The 19388-nt window shown below is 48.1% G+C and overlaps 2 protein-coding genes across 5 annotated transcripts; one reads left to right on the top strand and one right to left on the bottom strand.

Moving 5' to 3' along the window:
* Positions 1-357: 357 nt before the first annotated feature.
* On the top strand, positions 358-2286 carry ankrd9 (ankyrin repeat domain 9). Its single transcript, XM_041060429.1, has one exon. The coding sequence runs from the start codon at positions 455-457 to the stop codon at positions 1283-1285; it is 831 nt and encodes a 276-aa protein (XP_040916363.1). The 5' UTR covers positions 358-454; the 3' UTR covers positions 1286-2286.
* Positions 2287-2705: 419 nt separating this feature from the next.
* Positions 2706-18924, bottom strand: tecpr2 (tectonin beta-propeller repeat containing 2). Of its 4 annotated transcripts, XM_041060421.1 has the most exons (28): positions 18787-18924; positions 17551-17660; positions 16248-16388; positions 15592-15720; positions 15252-15383; positions 14778-14935; positions 14342-14495; positions 13861-14013; positions 12757-12889; positions 12230-12474; positions 11886-12108; positions 11554-11785; positions 11113-11363; positions 10566-10791; positions 10350-10365; positions 10232-10299; positions 9988-10103; positions 9688-9861; positions 7983-8163; positions 7597-7738; positions 6921-7146; positions 6752-6841; positions 6402-6499; positions 6158-6293; positions 4480-4628; positions 4254-4395; positions 3989-4138; positions 2706-3865 (listed from the first exon to the last, which is right to left on the bottom strand). In XM_041060421.1, exons 2-28 carry the CDS (start codon positions 17629-17631, stop codon positions 3714-3716), a joined length of 4098 nt encoding a protein of 1365 aa, XP_040916355.1. In that variant the 5' UTR covers positions 17632-17660; positions 18787-18924; the 3' UTR covers positions 2706-3713. The 4 variants fall into 4 exon arrangements, with proteins under 4 accessions (XP_040916355.1, XP_040916356.1, XP_040916357.1 ...); XM_041060422.1 differs by lacking the exon at positions 10350-10365 and having other exon boundaries at positions 10550-10789; positions 11114-11363; XM_041060423.1 differs by lacking the exon at positions 10350-10365 and having other exon boundaries at positions 10550-10786; positions 11114-11363.
* Positions 18925-19388: the final 464 nt, after the last annotated feature.

The following is a 19388-nucleotide window of genomic DNA, read 5'->3' as shown; positions in this document are numbered from 1 at the left end:
ACCAACACACACCGACGCACACTGCATGTTGTAGCCGGATAACATATCAATAATCAAAAGTCAATCAACAATAATAACCGATATGGAGACAGACTGATGAACTGATCTGTGGTCAGTGAAACGGACTCTGATCGAGTCTCTTCTGTCTTTCTACTCTTGTTTATGGAAACTGCCGCAGTTTAAAGGCCGCTATGTTCACTATGTGCGCAATGTCAGACACTTGATCCGCCCCGCCCATTTCCGCCCCACCTCTGCACCCAAAACAAACATCCACACATGGAGCTGAACCGGGGGAGCGGAGCGTGTTCGGGGGGGGGAAGGGGGGCAGCTATAAAAGTATGAAGGAGCTGAGGACGGGGGTTTGACTGAGGGATAGTTTGAGGTCCTGCTGAGCTCGGACCAGTCTGCTGGGTGTGTGTTGTGTGTTTGTCTCTCAGGTGTCCCCAGGTGCGTGATGCCGTGGCTGATACCCTCTCAGCTGGACCTCCTGTCTTCTTCGCCGTCTGAGCGTCAGTGTGAGCGGACGGCGTTCTCCTTCTACTGCGCGGTGCGGGAGCGGCTGCCGGTCTGGCTGCTGGAGGACATGCGCAGTATGGAGGTCTTCTGCTGGGAGGACGGACGCCCTCGAGCCTTCCTGCCGTCGGAGGCACTGCTGTATGCGCTCGTGCACGACCACCGTGACTACGCACGCTACCTGCTCAACAGGTACTCGGTGAGCGCGCTCAGAGCGCCCCGATGCAACTTCTGCTGCCGCCGCAGCAGCGGTACTCCGCACCTGAACTTGGCGGTGCGTTACGACCGCGTGTCGATCCTCAGCATGATGGCGGAAACTCTGAAGGACTGCACCGCGCAGAGCGAGCGGCGGGAACTCCTGGACGGCTGCGGGGGCTGCTCGCACGTCGCTGATGCAGGAAAGACCGCCGTGCAGCTGGCGGTGGAGCTGTCGCGTCCGGATTGTCTGCTGCAGCTGCTGGTCCACGGCGCGCAGCCCGACGGACTCGACGCCGCGCTGCAGACGCTCGCCTCCTGTAACGCGTCTCAGCAGCGCGGCGCGCAGCGCTGCCTCGACCTGCTGCTGCTGTTTCTGCCCAAACCGCCGCCACTGCGCCGCCTGCAGGAGGAGCCGCAGCGCTGGCAAAGCCTGCTGGGAAATGAAGTGTTTGGCTGGCTGTGCGGTCTGGCCCCGCCCCCCCTCCTGCTGATGGCTCTTAGGTGTCTGGCCCGGTCCGGACCGGATCAGATCAGCACACTGCCCGACTTCCTGCAACCGCACACCTGGCAGTGACGTCATCTGTCACGATGGAAACAACACTGTAACCACCTCAGGACTGCTGTGATTGGACGCTTTTTTATTGTTGTAAATAGAATGTAAATAAAGACTAAAAACCGACCTGATCACTGATCAGTGATCAATACTGCTGTATTTATCTCCAGAGCATCAACTAAACATTAAAGAACAGCAACAGGCGTTAGGACCCTGAGGAGAAGGACGAGGTTTGAACGTGAACTGAATGGATTTAATCTGATCACTTTGATCCCACGTTTTCAGGTTGATCGATAAACTGATTTTCTCTGAGTGTGTGAGTCGCATGAACGTGTTTCTACCCCAGTGTCCTGACGCTGAGTCTCCTCAGGTTAAAGTCGATAAACAGGAACAAACTCTTCAGATCAGTGTGATCACACGCTGCAGTGACACACAGAGCTCTGCTGAATTAAACTGATCCCAGAGCAGCTGCTTCCTCCGCTCGTCACGTTTGTCCAGTTTGTTTTCACTTTCATCTGCTGAAGGAGGAAAATTTCTCTGAGCTTCATCTTAAATCTCAGTTTAACACCTGGACGCACCTGCACAATTTATGTCATCACAGCTTGTCTGGAGCCAATCAGGGACCAGTATGAAACTGACACAATGTGATGTGGAAACTAAAGCTCCACATGATCAGCTTTAGAAATAAACATTTACAGATTCACAGGCTTTGAAGGAGGAGGAGACCTTCAGAGTTCATTCAGATCTGGAGAAAATCTGCGGATCAGTTTTTATCAGACAAACCTTCGACTCATCTCATGAGAATAAAGGAAAATATTTATTATTTAACTGGTTCCACAAAAACTAGAAATGTTTCCGGTGAGAAGGTTCAGATCTGTCTGTACAGCAGGTGGGAGGTAATGTGTGTGTGTGTGTGTGTTTAAGGTGTTTGCACTTTTTGTTTATTTCTTCTGTTCTCTGTCGGCTCAGGCCTGTGCTCATCGCTGTGTGATGCAACGATTATGATTAAAAAAGTTCAGAAATAGTGACTCAGCTTTTTCTCATCTGTTTGCACATGCACATTTTCCTGCACACAAACACTTCAGCGTTTGTTGGTGTGAACATCAGAACTCTGACGGAAACCAGATTACTGTTGGACACATGTGAACAGTAAGAAGAAGGACCGGGCTCCTCATCCTCCAGTAAAACGTTGGTGTGAGTCCGATGTGTTTGTGCTTCACTGAAGGACGATGAGGTCGTTATTAAAATGAACCTGGAATTTTTTTTTTTTTTTTTGAAACTTCTGATGTGTAGAAAATTTTAAGTTGGATAAACTTTAAGGGAATCAAGTTGTCTGTGGACTTTACGGAGCCTGGGCAGCTGCACTCTGCTGGTGGATCCAGGACTAACTGTAACAGATACTAATCAATAAGCAGATCAATAACCTGACAATGGTTCAGTATTTAAACATGTTTATTAAGCTAATGAATGACTTCGCACAACAGGTGAGGTCACACTGAATTCTTATTGGTCAGCTGCAGAACATCAAGCCAATCAGCGGATAGAAGGATGACATCACAACATAATCACACCTGCTCAGGTTTCCATGGCAATGCTGTGGGAAAAGAGGGACTCATCCAGGGTCCACAACCATCCATCAGAGTCCAGGTTTTATTCTGGATCTTCCTTCAGGCGAACGTTCAAACTTTTCCTAGTTCAACAGACAAACATTTATTACATTTACATTTTTACATGTTTTAATGAATCAGTCCTAGTGAGTGGGACTCCTGCTGTTACCATGGAAACCGAGATGAACAGACAGGTGGGCAACATTACCCACTGGAGGAAAAACAGCAACTTCAATCAGACAGCAGTAACGTAAGGCAACACATTTCTTCAGCATGTTGTCCCTCTGAGTCTGATGATCCAGTCTGATCCAGTTTGGGCCCAGTAACAGAGCCAGAGGATCAGTGTGGAAACCAGTTTAAACCAGACTGATCTCTGCTGAGCGGACAGAAAGTCCTCAGATCAAAGATGTGAGAGAAAAATCAAAGCAGAAGCTGCAGTCGATAAAAGCATGAAACCAGATTAAAACTAAGCCCCCCCCCCCCCAACACACACTTTTAATGGCCTCACACACAATATAACCACAACTGAAATAAACCAATGTGAACCAGTAAGGACCAGTCTAACCATACTGAAGTGGAGTGAAATGTTGTAGTGAAATGTCCCTTTAATGTCCTCATGCTCAGAATATCCAGACTGAAAAGCCCCGCCCCCCGGAGATTAAAGTGCTTCCTGTTAAAATAAAAGACTAAAACTCAGTTCACTTCATTTCCCAGCAGCCACCTGGTCTCTGTGTGGCAGCCATCTTGTTTAAACTTTAAAGTCATAGGAACTGATGTCATTGTGACATCACATCGTCCCACCGACCAACCAGCCAGAGGTGACATCACAGTGATGTCACAGGTCAGATGAGCTCCCATTCTTCATCAATGTCGTCCCCACTGAGGGCGGGGCCTAAGGAGGTGGGTTTACAGCAAGTCTGTGGGAGGAGCTTTGTCAGGCGACGGGACAATCCACCAATCAGAGTCACTGCCCACAACTCATCCTCTGGAGTCACTGAAGAGAGAGAGAGAGACACCTGAGACACACCTGAGTCACGATGTTGTTAATATGTCATAATATCACGTATTTCACACGCCCAGTCCCATCAGTATCAGTACAGGATGAAACCAGTCTCACCAGTTAACCAGTTGGCGTTTCCGGGGATCTTCTTCCAATAATCCCCCGCAGGGTTTCGGTCAGAGATGCCGTAACGTCGAGCCAAATCTCCGTTAACACACCGAACCCAAACGGTCCGACAGCTGAGGACCAGCTGACTCACTGCCAGTCCTACAGTTACACAGAAGCCAGTGAAACCAGTCTGAGGACCAGTCTGACTGACCGCCAGGCCTGAGCTGTACAGTGCATATGATATGAATGAGACATCAGACAGACAGGTGTGTACCTGGTACCAGCTCCCAGTCCGTCCCTACAGGCATCTCATCACTGAGTCCGGTTCTGACAAAGACGGTTCCTCTGTTGTCCAGAGCCCAGAGGAGACGATCGTTAGGACTCGTCTGAATACTGACCAGCTGCACTCCTATTGGCTGCAGAGACATGATGCAACAGTTACCGGGATGGGTGACACACACACCTGTAAGCCAGTTCGATGTGGAGCCAGTGTGTGTTACCTGTACAGGTGGTTCGATGTGGATCCAGGCCGGTAGCATCATGCTCGGGTTCAGCGGTTGAGTTCCGACCCTGAAGTAAACGACTCCTCGACTGTCGACGGCCCAAACGTTCTGACTGCCGCAGCTCACACTGACCAGACGAACACTTCCTGTAACACACAGGTGACATTTTACGTCAACACACCTGATGACACATTTACATTCAGCAGGTCAGTTTGCTTGTTCCTGTCACACAGCGGAAATACACAAGTAGAAAAAAGGTAAATAACTAAAAGATAAAATAAAGGAAATAAAAATATACTCTGAGCAAAATAAATACAATAAAATACAAATAAAAATATGTAAGTACCATGTACCTGTACCAAAGGAGCACCATGAGTATGATGTACAAAGGGGCGGAGTTTGGTCAGAACATAAGGTGCGTTTACTGTCACAGGTAGGACACTGTGCAAATACTGTGCATACGTGTACTTGGCTCCTTTGATGGCCACAGTCAGGTGTCTCCTCGCCACTCTGAGAGCTGGGGGGGCAGCACAGTGTGTGTGTGTGTGTGTGTGTGTTGGGGGGGGCAGCTGTCAGCTGGTCTGCCTGTTGCGCCTGATCGGGGTATTTACAGTAAAGTCCTGTGATTCTGCCCGTCGGGGCCTGAACCTGCTCACAGTTCACCACAGACCAGATGGAACATGGGCAGGATCAGGTGAACACGTCCTGCTGAGCTGATCCCGAGTCAGTCTGTTTTTAGGAAACAGCCTCATATTTCAGATCTGACTGACAGAGCGTCCCACTGACCTTTGACCCCTGAAGGCCTCAGTAAGCTGCTGCAGCTGTCCGTCATCTCTAAATCTGTACAGACATATTTACATAATATTATTTGAATTTGACGTTCACAGTTTCAGCAGCTGATCCTGACTGAGACAATGATGATGAAGAATCTTTAACACATTCATTCATCAGACGCTCAAAAAAAAGCCACTCAGCACTTTGTTCGATGAGTCAGTGAAGCTTCAGCTGATCGCACATCGGAACTCAAACTTTATTTACAATTTGAGTTACAGACAAATGATGAAAGATAAACTTGACGAGATTCAGTAAAGAATTCAGATTTAATCAAAGGCCACTGAACTCAGCAACGCCGACCATGTGACCACTGACCAACAGAGTCACATGACTCAGAGCAGGGCTAGTCTCACTGAACCCACAGAGACAGAGACAGAGAGACAGTCATGTGGTCTATGATAGTGAGAAGGGCAGAGGAACTAAAAACAGATCTAATGTGTCAGTCAGGTTACAGTGTGACGCACACACACACACACACACAAACCTGTTACACAACTTCCACTTGTCAGTGTTATGGACAAACACAGCTGTGTGTGTGTGTGTGTCCTGCATATGTGTCTGTGAAGTCAGCAATGCTCCATAAGACCCCACCCCCTCCACACACACACACAGACTGTTGACCAATCACAGGCCATAGATCACACCAATAACACGATGACATTAAAGGACATACGTCTCTGATGGAACTGAGGACACAAAGAAAGACACTTTATTCATCCCCTAGGGGAAAAAGTCCACTGTCCTCATCTTGTGTAACACAATTTGTATCTGTGACACATCAGTAAGACTCAGTACGACACATCTACCTGTTTGACCCCACCTGTCTGACTCAGGTACGTACCGAGCTGGCTGAGGTCCAGGGCGGTCCAGTGCAGTCCGGTCGGACAGGACGGAGACAGCGTACGAATACTGACTCGGCCATGAGTGTCCAAACCCCACAGAGCATCACGACAGGCAGACAGGTGAGTCAGCTCCACCTGACAACACAGGTGCAACACAGGAGAACATCAGCAGAACACACAGGTACACCAGAGTGAGCAGAAATCATTAGAGTCAGAGTCAGAACAGGTGACAGGTGCTTTTACCTCAGGTGGTAAAGGGACAGAGGAGGGGCGGAGCTCTCCATCCTGATCCCAAACACAGAACAGATCCTTCCTGCTCTGAGCCAACCACAGGAATGTACCTGCGACACACAGGATGATGACCAGGTGTGTTTATGGGCAGGGACTCCAGCGTCCATAGTACTGGGGGTTAGTTGCAGACATGTGATGGGAGACTGAGGGACTCTGGTGAGGAGGGAGGTGCAGTCGTCCTCGTCTCAGAGGATCATCCAGGGGCTTGTCATGCTCCACCTTGATGATCCTCTGAGACGAGGATGAGACAGAGCCAGGGCTGCGAGGATGGAGCCTGTGCTTAGTGTGTACAGGTGTGTTACCTTCTCTGTGAGGCACAGCTGAGGATGTGATGAAGGTCCACCTGGTGGCTGAGACGGTTCCTCTTGGAACGACGTTCTGCCAGAAAGTTCCTGAAACACAGACACAAACAACAGCTGAGAAACGGAACGCTACAAACCTGGTTCTGCTGCTCTGCTGGACTGTACCGACCCACGAGGCTGCCTCGGGCCAAGTGCAGCTGGTTCCGTCCGGACGCGACCCAGACCCCGTTGGCGTTAGCGCTGACGAGACTCGGCTGGCACTGGGAGTACTGGGACAGGAAGGCCACCACTCGCTCCACTGGTGCTCTGGTTACCGTGGCAACGCTATGCGTGGCCTGAAGCAGCGTCTGGAACAGACTGCCCTGATCAAAGACCACGTAGTCCGAAATATTGATCTGATGGGAGAGAAAGGGGGGGTGGGGGGGGCTGTTCGTTAATCTGTTACTTTATAAATAAAGTTTATTTGTGTGAATATTGTTTATGAGTCATGATGAAATAAACTGTGAATTGTTTTCAGCAGGTTTTTCCCAAAATCATGTTTCTGATCAATGTCTGACATTTAGATCAGACTCTGTCTCTTTGTCTCTCTCTCGTCTTTCTCTCCGTCTCTCTCTCTCTCTGTCTCTCTCTGTCTGACCTGGATAGTTCCTGTGAGGTCTGAGGTGTTGCAGACGGAGACGTGCTCTACTTAGTGAACGACGGACAACCGATTTTTAGGAATGTCCTGCTGTGATGATGATTTAACGTGGTCTAAATGATTTTTGTTGTGTGTGTGTGCACCGTGTGGAGACGATTCAATAAACGTATGGTTAAAAATCTGATAATGTCTTCCTGTCTGTCTCTACCTGCCACCAGTGGTCGTCCTCTCCCTGCGGTCTGGACGGACAGATCCCGGTCCTAAACCACAGGCTGCCGCTGGCATCCAGCGCCCAGGCCGTCCCTCCGTCTCCCAGAGCAACACACATCAACTCCAGACCCTGAGCCTCGCTGAGAGAGAGAGACACACACACACACACACACACACACACACACACACACACACACACACACACACACACACACACACACACACACACACACACACACACAGAGGAACACAGTATTTATTAAACAGTGCTCAATAAACTGCCTGAATTTACACTGTTCACAAATAATAATAATGTTGGTTAAGATCAGCCAGCTGTTTGTGTACTGTGGTACAGTAGTACTGCTGTGGTACTGCAGTACTTACCTGACGGTGTCGTACTTCCAGCCCTCCCCTTCGCTGCAGTAGCTGTTCAGTCCTTCTCTGTAGAATAAAGCCTTGTGCTCACTGAGAGCCCAGACCACGCCTCCTCTCACACACACCTGGCTGAACACACAGGGGGAGTCCACCTTCACTGAGCGAGCACAGGGACGCTCCACACTCAGACCTGATGGACAGAGACACAGGGCAGCTACTTAGGACGGTGTTTCCATCCAGGAAGCACCAGAAATTCAAGACGAACTCTGACTCAGTTTGAAACGTGTTTCCTGTCGTTGTTCGGTGTAACAGCAGCCGTGACACTGACAGGAAGCAGGAACCTTCGGAGCTTCAGCTGCAGATCTTCTTCTTCTGGTTCAGTGGATGGAAGAACCAGCGGAGGGAAACAACTTTGCTCACATTTTGCTGATGTGCTGGGAAATTCTGTTAGTACCAGATAATCGTCCTGCCTGCCTGCTGTGCTGTCAGGAGCCATTTCTACTCTACTGACAACCACAGTGAGCTTCAGTATAACACACACAGCACCAGGACGCCCCCTGCTGGCCACAGGCAGAAGTCACAGCTGTGGGAGGTATACAATGAAAAATGATTAGCATGTTTTCAGTGGTAAATCCAGGTGACTGACAGGCAGACACGGTGAGGCCCGCATGTGGTTTAAACAAAGTTTTATGTAAAGAGAGGCCGAGGCAGACGTTTGTCTGAACGTGACTCATCGTGAGTCTCGGCCAGTGAGAAACCTTCTGGTCTGATGATGCTGCTTCAACCAACTCCTGCAGCCGGTGCCGTGAATTTAACCTAAAACATACGTGTAGACACAGTTTGTCTGATGTCAGCACACTTCTGCATCCACGGTGCAGGAAGGAGGAGGAGGAGCGGTCCTTCATCCCTCTGCTGTCAGACTGTGCAGCTCAGCTGTTCAGTTATACTCTGGTCTGGTTTTCACTTTTCATCTGTTTATGGCGGGACTGTGCAATATTTTCCTTTATACTGTTTTGAACTTCTAATATTAATACTGTAATTAGCACATTGTTTGTTGCACGTGTCTTCTGCACTTTATCCCGTCTCCTGGTGAGCAGCCTAACACGTACTGTGGCATCAGCAACGTCCCATCTTCTCTTTTCTCTTCTTGGATGTAGACAGCTTGTTCAGAACTGTAGGTTTGTGTTTCACTTGATATTTTTCTCAGTCTCCTTCCTCTGTTCCGTTGTGTGTGTTATTTAATGACACAGTCAGACAACTGAACTTGTAACAAGTCTTAATCTATGTGAGTCCACACTGGAAGAACTACACAGCTCTCGCTGTTTGAAAAAAGCACAGAACATTATAAAGGACACCCACCATCCCGGTCACTCCCTGTTTGAACTATTGCCTTCAGGCAGAAGGTACAGGTCAATAAATGCAAGGACAAACAGACTCAAACACAGTTTTTATCCAACCGCAATAACAACCCTCAATACTGCAAAAAAATAATATGCAATACTCTGTTTTTAGGAAATGATTTGGTGCGTATGACTGCGTGTGTATATCTGTTGTGTATGCTGCTAGTGTTACTATATGTTCTATATGTTTTATTTATTTATTCTTTTTAATATTTTTCTTAATGCACTGACTGGAGAGCACTTTAAATTTCGTTGTACCTGTGACAATGACAATAAAGATCTATTCTCATACAGTGAGACAGGTAGGGAGTTACCTGTCTGCAGGTAGAGGTCACCGTTGGTCTTGATGATCCAGGCAGAGTCGTCACTCAGGGCGACGAAGGCCGTTTGCTCCACAGCTTTGTACCAGTGACGTTTTCCTTTAACGGACACTTTAGCACAGGCAAATGCTGTCATGCTCCTCTGCTCCACCTTCCACAGCAGATTACCTGATGGAGTTAGCAACAATTAGCATCCAGCTAACGCTACATACACCTGTACATACACCTGATGTGCTACACTCAGATCGTTCATTGCAAACTAATGTTTTTCAACAGGTGATGTCAGCAGCTCACCTGAGGGTGATAACGCCACCTGGTGGACACTGTCTTCAAAGCGCTGCCAGCTGAGTCCAGTTTCAGGCAGAGCACTGCAGAACAATCCTCCTTTAAAGTCCAGACACCACACATACCTGAAACACACAAGTCAAACTTTGGTCACGTGAGAGTCACCTGCTGACCCACCTGTCAGTCACTTGATAACAGTCCTCCTTAAAAGTCCAGACACCACACATACCTGAAACACACAAGTCAGACCCACCTGTCAGTCACCTGGAGGCTCAGTATTCCACATCCTGGTCCTGAGTATCCCATCCAGCTTTCTGCCAACTAGAAAGATGAAAGAAAAAACTGTTATTAAATCCTGCTGAGAGGCTCACCTGGTCAGGTTTGTTCCTGTCTCACCTGGTCAGGTTTGTTCCTGTCTCACCTGGTCAGGTTTGTTCCTGTCTCACCTGGTCAGGCTTGTTCCTGTCTCACCTGGTCAGGTTTGTTCCTGTCTCACCTGGTCAGGCTTGTTCCTGTCTCACCTGGTCAGGCTTGTTCCTGTCTCACCTGGTCAGGTTTGTTCCTGTCTCACCTGGTCAGGTTTGTTCCTGTCTCTGTCCAGAGCATCCTGGTCCGTCTGTCTGTCTGTTGACTTCTCTGTCTGACTGGACGGACAGGTGTGGATGTCTCCTCCACTGCCAGCAGCAGGCAGAGTGTGACAGTAGATGTCTCCATCTTCATCGCTGGACATACTCGGCTCTCTGTCCAGAGTGGATACAGTGGAGTAAAACATCTGTTCTGCCACACCAGCAGGGGGCACCAGGTCATCCTCCTGTACACAAACAGAGGAAATTTAATATTAAGTTACATTCATGACTGAAGCTTTAGTCCAGAACAGAGTAAGAGATCTGGGGACAGACCCAGAGGCTTTGGTGATGGGGGGGGATTAACATGTTGTACCTGTTAACTGGAAGTTAACTTACCTGGGATAAAATAACCAGTTAACATGTCTGAATGATGCATCCTCATGAAAAGATCAGTTTACTTTCAGGAATCAGATAAATTCCCTTTTAGGTGTAAACTCTCCCTCAGCAGCAGGAGGCATCAGGGAATAAATCACCTGACAGGTATAACAGGAATTCCACCATCAACACACCTCCTCCTCCTCCTCCTCTGGTCCAATCAGGGGACTCAGAAACTCATCCTCTTGCTCCTCCATTGGCAGCTGCTCCTGTCCATCCTCTTCCTCAGTGTTGTGCATGTATGAGAAGGAGCACTCCAGCAGCAGATCCACATCTGGGGTCGGAGGGATGACCTCGGCTTCTGTGCCAAGATCAGAGGCCTTTCCTGGGACCAGCTGGTTCTGCAGATCCTTGAGGAGCAAGGATCCTGGTGGGAGGAGGGAGCTGGGACAAGAAAACAAGGATGAGACATGGGTTAGCAGGAGCAGGAGACACAGTGATACCATTCAGGTCTGCTAATTCATATGAGCCAGGTTCTGCTCAAGTTCTGATCCGGGGTCAGACTCTGGGTCTCTGTAAAGTGCTTTGAGCTGTAGAAATAACACTGAATTGAATTTCTGGTCTTCAAACTAACCCAGACTCCATCCACTCTCCATCCTTCATGCCTCTGTCTGAACCTCCCCCACCCTCTTCCTGTGAGTCCTGGTCCAGGTTCTGTTCTGGGGAGTCCTGGTTCTGAAGATCCACGAGGGAGGTTCGGTCGCTCAGAGGAGTTCCACTTCCTCCATCGCTGCAGCTGCCATCCTGGACTACAAACATGGAGTCTGAGCAGCAGCTCTCAGAGAGACGGTTCCCACTGCTGCTGTCTGGAGATGGAAACACACAACAGTCAGTTATAAAGTCTGTCTGTCCCCCACTCTGTCTGTCGCTGTCCCTCAGTCTTTCTGTCTCTGTCCTTCTACCTACCTTGCCGTCTCCTCTTCTTCTTCTTCACTCTGATGGCTTTCACCACCAGCTCCTGTTGCATCTCCTCCTGACCCAAGGGGGCACTATAGCGCCTGGAACTGAGCTCACAGGATGTGGCCACTGGGCCACTTCCCTGGAGACTGTCCCAGGAAGTGACCGAACTGCTGCGACTACGGGAGCTGCTGGTGAGCAAACTGGACCGCTGGCAGAGCTGCTCCATCACCTACACCAGCACAGGGTTTGTTCACGTAGACAAATAAAAGAGGTTACGTTATGTGAACAGCAGGTGGCAGTCACCACAGTAATACAACCAGTCTGTCAGCTCGTGGACAGCTGTCACTCACCTCCAGCTGCTCCAGCTGCTCCAGCTGCTCCTCCTGTTCCTCCGCTTCCTCCGCCTCCTCGTCTTCCTCTTTCGCTCCCTCCTCGCCGAGTGTCTTCCCTGCTCCTCCTCCTCCCTCCTCCATCCCCCCACCCTCTATGATGATGGCCATGGTTCTGATTGGCTGAGCGGTTTCCACTGATCCAGTTGGTGGGAGGATGGTAGGCGTGGTCAAAGGTGAGGACAAACGGATGGAGAGCTCCGACACTGAAAAAGAGAATCAGACTGGTTGAAAAACATTTTGGAAAAGACCAGTATGATAATCTGTCCTCAGTCCGTGTGCTGCTGTCAGGAGGACATGTGGGAGTCATACTTACAGTTGGAGGACAGTCCCTCAGGGGGGGAACTCTTGAAAATGTTTTAGTATTGATCTATTAGCAGTGGAATTTTCAGCAGGAAGGTTGGTGTTAGGTTAGCGGGAGCAGTACTAGTACTGAGACTATTACTAGTAGTTGCAGTAGTAGTAGTAGTAGTAGTAGCACTACTCACAGTTGGAGGCTAGTCCCTCTGGGCTGTTGGACAGGCGGATGATATCTCTGTCTCCTTTCAGGATGAAGATCTCGTTGTCACAACACGACACTGACACTATGTCTCCACAGCTGTCCAATGCTCCGATTATCACCTGAACACGTCAGATAAAAACTGATCACACACCAAACATCAACAGTCACATGGTTAACTCACACAGTGTCACAGTCACATGTGGAAATGGTCATGGCTGCAGGCAGTGACAGTACTCGAACAGAGTGTCTCACTGAGACAGTTGAAGACGTTTTGACCATGTGCGTCTGGACAGTTCCACGTTTTGTTCTTTGGGCTCTGTGCTTCAAAACATTCAGTCTGAAATGAAACTAGATTAAAGTGCCAACAATCGGCTTTGAGCAAATTTAAGGAGAGCAGAGAGACGTGTGTGGACATCTGGCCCTTAGTCCAAACTGAAAGGACTCTGTTGGCTGACTGGCAGACTGAGGTGAAGTCAGCGTGAAGAGTAAAGAATCTTTGTCTCGCAGGAGTAAGAGATGACCACGCAAAGTGAAGAAGATAATAGTGAAGCTCATCACAAATCCATCACTGGAAACCTGGAAGATGGCAAACGATACCACGGCCCAAAGAGCACAAGTCACGTGGATGAGCAGGAAATCAGTTGGACGCACTGCACAAGTCGACAAGGCTGTCCAGGACGTAGGTGGACAGGTTTCACTTCATGACTAGAACCTCAGACAATTCACCACAAGGTGCAAACCCCTGGTAAGACTGCAGACCAGAGAGGACAGGCTGCAGTTCACTGAAACACAAAGAGAACGTGATACGCAAAGCTTCCACCCCACCTGTCAGACATGGTGCTGCTCGATGGGACTGGCACACTGATGATTTCACTGCTGAGGGAAGCAGCAGGATGAATGCAGAGGTAAACACCTGCCGGTGTCTACAGGTGGAAGACTGACTGCAAAGCAGACACCTGCCATTTTAATGCTGTGTCTTTTATTTTATGTGAATGTGCTGAAGTTCAGACCCCGAAGACAAAAGACATCTAACTGTCCAGTTTGACTGTAGATGCTGTAAGTGTTAACGGGGGACTGTAAGCAGCGGTACCTCACTGAGACAGTCAATGACATAGATGCTGTACTCGTTCCAGCTGAGGATCCAGCCCTCTCTGAGGAAACAGCTGAGCAGACCCAGCTGTCTGTCTGCTGGACGATATGCGCCGACCGGGCCAGGACGAGGAAACAACTCAAACTGAGGAATCTGCCAAAGACAGACACAGGCCAAGAAGTGTACAGGTAAATGGACAGGTGGACAGACAGGTGGACGGACAGGCATTAACAGTCATTACAGAGGAACTGATGGAGCATCTGGGATCAGTGGGACCAGGAGTGCAGCAGAGTTAACACATGGAGTAAGACTCGCAGTAGGACTTACAGTACAAAAGATTCCAATGATGACGTAGGAGTGAAAGACAGGAGCAGTAAAAGTATATGTACCACACGGCTCCATCAGTTCTGTCTGTGAACAGCTGCTGTAGCATGTATGTGTTAGCGGGATGTTCCCAGTGTTTCCAGAGTTCCCAGTGTACCTGTGTGTTGAAGACTGGTTTGAGCAGTCGGGTGTCCTCCACCTGTCCACTGATGTCAGACCTCCACAGTCTGAGTCCAGGTCGAGCAGCAAACACCTGAAGATCGCTCTGTTTGCAGAGAGCCGGCAGGAAGCAGGCTCCGAACCTGCCACTGCTGCAAACCACAAGCCCAGACACTGAGCACGTTAAAAACACACACTACAGACACTGTCCACGTCTGCGACTACTGTCGGCGTTAAACCCAGAGTCGGTCTCATGCAGGCGGCAGGTCGCAGGTTTAAACCACAGTTTTAAATCTGACTGATTAACTGAAGAGTAACTGACACGGAAAGTTCATCAGCTACATCTTCTACTGATGCCGGTCCAATTCAGCAGCGGCTGTAATGCTGCCTCTGCTACTGGGAAGCTACATGTACTTGTATGTAGTGTGTCGTACCTCTTGCGGGGCTTGGTGCCCACCTGCTGGACTTCCTGGGTTTGTGTGCAGTAAAGCAGAGATCTCTGCTGCGTTGACACCAGCAGCACCTGGTGACTGTACTCCATCTGAACCACACCTGAGGACTCCTCCAGGAGCAGCACAGGTTTACACACCCCCTGTATACACACAGGCAAACATCACACAAACAGCAACAAAAGCATCTTTCAACATTTTAGTTGTTTCAGACAAAAACACGCCCCAAAAATTCCCAGTGTTGTCGTCTTCCTGCTTCTTCCGATCACGAGTCCCACAGCCGGCGTTCTGACACAGCACAGGGGTGAAGGTCAGCCATGTGCCGACACATGAAGTGCAGGAAAACGGTCTTGGCTTGTAAAAACACGCCTCCGGTCACCGTCATGGTGGAAAACACGGCACTGGATTTCTCACAAATCACTGGCGAGTAACGGAGAAAAGAATCTGCTCCATGTTCACCTGGTCCAGGTCCAGAGCAGAGAAGACGACTCGTCCTTTATCGTCTCCAGAAAAAAGTTTCATCCCGTTGGTGCTCCAGGCCAGAGACGTCACCGAACCTTTATGAAGCCCGACCACGTCGAAACGCCTCAACTACAGACAGACAGGTAGAGAGAGAGACAGGTAAGAACTACACCGCGTCACTGTCACCTCCCTGCTGGACGATCGGCAGAAACATCCGTCGGCTCAGATATCAGCTGTCGATATTGACCGATTTATCAGTCGGGCTGATTTCAGATCAGACGCTAAGGTGGTGTACCTGTACCTGATGTACCTGTCACACACCTGGGGATCTTCTTACCTGTTTGTTGCGACCAGGAAGCGGAGACACCAGCTGGAAGACGGCAACCCGACCTGAAGCTGTTCCTACGGCAACCAGATCATCAAAACAGCTGAGCAGCTTCACGGCCGTGATCGCATCGCACTTTCCCTGCATTACACACACACACAGTTACATATAAATATATATATACACACACACACTGTGTGTACGTGGGCGGCTGAGTGGCTCGTCCACTGATCACAGCGTTAAACCTCCATCAGACGTCACAGGTAGAAACTGAGGCCGATGAGTGTGTGTTTACAGAGAAGTGCTGTATGAATGTGTGTGTGAAGAGGTGAAAGTGAAATGCAGTCCATCCATTTAACATTTACACACACACACACACACACACACACACACGTGCCCAAAAGTCTGAGCTCACTTTCCCATTTGCTTCAATGGGCTCAGAGTCCTAATTATGTGATCAACACTGTATTTTCATAGATCAGCTCAGTTTACTGATCAATCAATGAGTCTAAATACTCTTGTATTTTCATGGCGCCCTCTGCTGGAGCTCAGAACGAACAGGTTCAGACTCTGAAGGTTTTCAATTCAAACACCTTGTTACCATCTGAACCAGGACGCAGCTGGACTTCCTATAAAAACAGACACCACAGAAGAAGAAGAGCTCTGACCTCCAGACTGTACTTGTTCATGTGTGCGAGGCGGCGACAGTACAGGTAGAGCATGCCGATACTGCTGCCCACCGCCACGAAGTCACTGCTGCTGTCCAGAGCTGTCAGGTAGACCAGGACAGACCTGAACCCACGCTGGACCTGCAGAGAGACAGGAGCCTTCGTCATTCATATCATCATCATCATCATGGTCACAGCTCATTATTCACATCAGCCTTGGACAGGTAACACACAGGTAACACACAGATAACATACAGGTAACACACAGGTAACACACAGGTAACACACAGGTAACATACAGGTAACACACAGGTAACACACAGATAACATACATATGCACTGAACACTTTATCTGTAGGGATGATGCCAAGCCTTCGTCCTTAAGGGAGGTCTCCCACCCCCTGAACGGGATCCCACCTCAGCTCTGTCCCATTTTACCTACCTGTGCTTTTACAATCTGCAGTGAGTCTGTACAGTAAATGGATGGAAGTCCAGTTACTTTACAGAATCCCACAATGCAACACTCAATAGAAATGGTGGAGTTACTGACCCCTGCAGACAGAGGAGGTGTTCAGTCTGTGAGGCTCCACACGACAAACCAGGGAGCTTTACCATGGAGTGGGATCAGTGGGTCACCCAGCTCTCTTTGGACTTCACTCAGGTTTTTTACTGGTATCATGAAGCTGGTCCTCAGGTGTCTTTGATCAGACAAACATTCCACACACTGTCATTTATTCTTCATCCAGAAACTTTCTCCTCCTCTCTGCTTCATCACATATTAAGAACAGTTTGTTCATCATCAGATAAAAATATTCATGTCGAATAATTCCTGCTCTCATTTATACTTCCCGCCTTAATTTAATATTTGTAAATGATTTCTAGTGTTTCTGCAGCGTCTTGTTTTTTTTCCAGTTCTGTGATCATCTTCTTTACATTTCACCTCACTGAACAAAACTCTCTGCTTTGCTGTAACTGAATTCAACATCTCACATCAACCACTTAATTTGAGGCTCTGACGAACTCAGATCCGCCTTTTTCACATGAACTCACACAGTGGAATCATTCAACCCGGAGTTAACAGAGCCAGGTGATACAGAGCGTGACCCCATGGCAGCCGGACTGAGCTGAGCTCACTCCGTGGTCCAGGCCTCAGGTGTTCAGCTTCTGTTGTTCAGCGTGGTTAAAGTGAAAAACGATTTTTGTATTTCAGTCGCTAACAGCTGGTCTGGGTTTTATCCTGGTCTGAAATGGGTCAGGTCAGAACCTCTGCCTGGTTCTGGCCTGGTTTGGAGGAGTTCTGTACCTTGGCTGGAATGGCATTCAGCAGGTAGTAGAGTGGGCAGAACTCTCTCAAGGTGGATGGCAGGGTTGGCTGGGTTGCCATGTTTCTGCTGAAGTGGACTCAAACTGGTCCTGAAAGTCAATTCAAAACTCATTTTAGAAACACATAAACTGAAAAACTGCATTTAGACGATCACACCACTGAAACGCTCTGGTTCCTGTACATACAACTCTGGCAAAACAAATAAATACACAAAATAAAATTTAAAAAGCATAACGTCGGGGTTTACTTGGTGTAATACCATGAAAAAGTTAAAAGTTTGGATTTTATGGTTTATTTGCAGTCTCTTCTAATATTCTCCTCCTATAAGAGGAGGGCGGTAACGAACAGCACGGAGGAGCGTGAACAGCCGGAATTTAACCTGACTCAAACGTTGTTTAGTGGATGAGACAGACACCGAATTAAACCGAATGGTTTGCCAACCTTTTTCAGAACTGGTGTCATGTTTTTAGTGACTGTATTTAAGCTCAAATGAGTAGTTAGGCAAGACTTGCAAAGTGATTAATGAAGTTTTGTGTGACGAACACTTTGAACACGTTTTGCTTCCTGATCAGACGAATGGAACTCTGCACCAAATTCGATAACAAAAATCAGCAGTTTACTGTTTCATAGCTTAAAATCTGACAACATACAATACTGTAAAAACAAGACATTTAGAATGGTGTGGAACAATTCAAAGCAACACTCTGAAGCATTTTGAAACAATAAAAGTACGGGTTTGATGATTTCTCTGCAGTTTCTCCAGCAATTTTCTCCCCTTATGACAATGACAGAGGGCGGTAACGAACCGCATGAACAAACGTAAACAGCTGATATTTAACAGAAATTCAACAGTTTGGTGGAACAGACATACACCGAATCAAAGAATAATTTGCCGGACTGTAAGAAATCTTAAAACATGCTTGGAAGTAAATGCATTACCGCCCAAATTGTTCGAAGTACTAAATTGGCCATCTGTTTAATGGGGTTTGGCATGACGCTGCCTGTGCAAGAGACGACGGCACCAGCTAACGTTGACACAGCAGGTTGTTCTGAAAAGCAGTGAATCTCCCGAAAACATCATAATATCAACAAGAAACAAACAAACCGGGATGTTTACCGAGCTAGCTTCTCAAACACCGAGTACAGGCTAGCTAGCATCATATGAGATCAGGTAATGCTGCGTTGGCAGCAGGAGGAAGACCGTGAGTCACTTACTGAGATGAACAGTGCAGGATCCCGCTCAGATGTTATCACAGATTAATTTATTACAGCTGGAGAGCTCGGCAGGTGCCATCGTCCTGACAGGTTTCACATTGGTGCTGAGCTGCCGTCAACAAACTGCGCCGCCTGTCGGCGACACAGAGAATTACAACTTCATCTTCTGATGTATTTTTTTTACTCTAATGTGTTTTTAAGTTTGTTTTTTATTATTCTCTTCCAAATGAGCCACCAAATCACATACACTCTGCTATTTATACTGGCTTCAGTCTCTTAGTTAATTATTTTCAAAGGCAGCTAGAAGATTAATTAATAAATAAATAAATGTATAAATGAATGACAGGAAGCGGAAACGCAGCAACTGCTGCTTGGAAAACGTGGAACCAGGATCTTAAAAGTATAACCGTCTAGTTTCTACTTTTAAGAACAGATGAGTTTAACGGGTAAAAGATAACATTCTGGGTGGCTTCTCCAGACCTTTGTTTAATTTAATGAGAACAGTGAAGTGTCTCCTTAAATGTGACAGTAAAACGGATCATTGTAATGTCTCTGTAAAATTATCAGATCCCCTCCATCACACACACACACACATACACACA

The sequence above is a fragment of the Toxotes jaculatrix genome, chromosome 17 (assembly GCF_017976425.1).
Source record: "Toxotes jaculatrix isolate fToxJac2 chromosome 17, fToxJac2.pri, whole genome shotgun sequence".
NCBI lineage: Eukaryota > Metazoa > Chordata > Actinopteri > Toxotidae > Toxotes > Toxotes jaculatrix.
The sequence above is the reverse complement of the archived record's forward strand: the minus strand, read 5'-3'. Positions and strand labels throughout refer to the sequence as shown.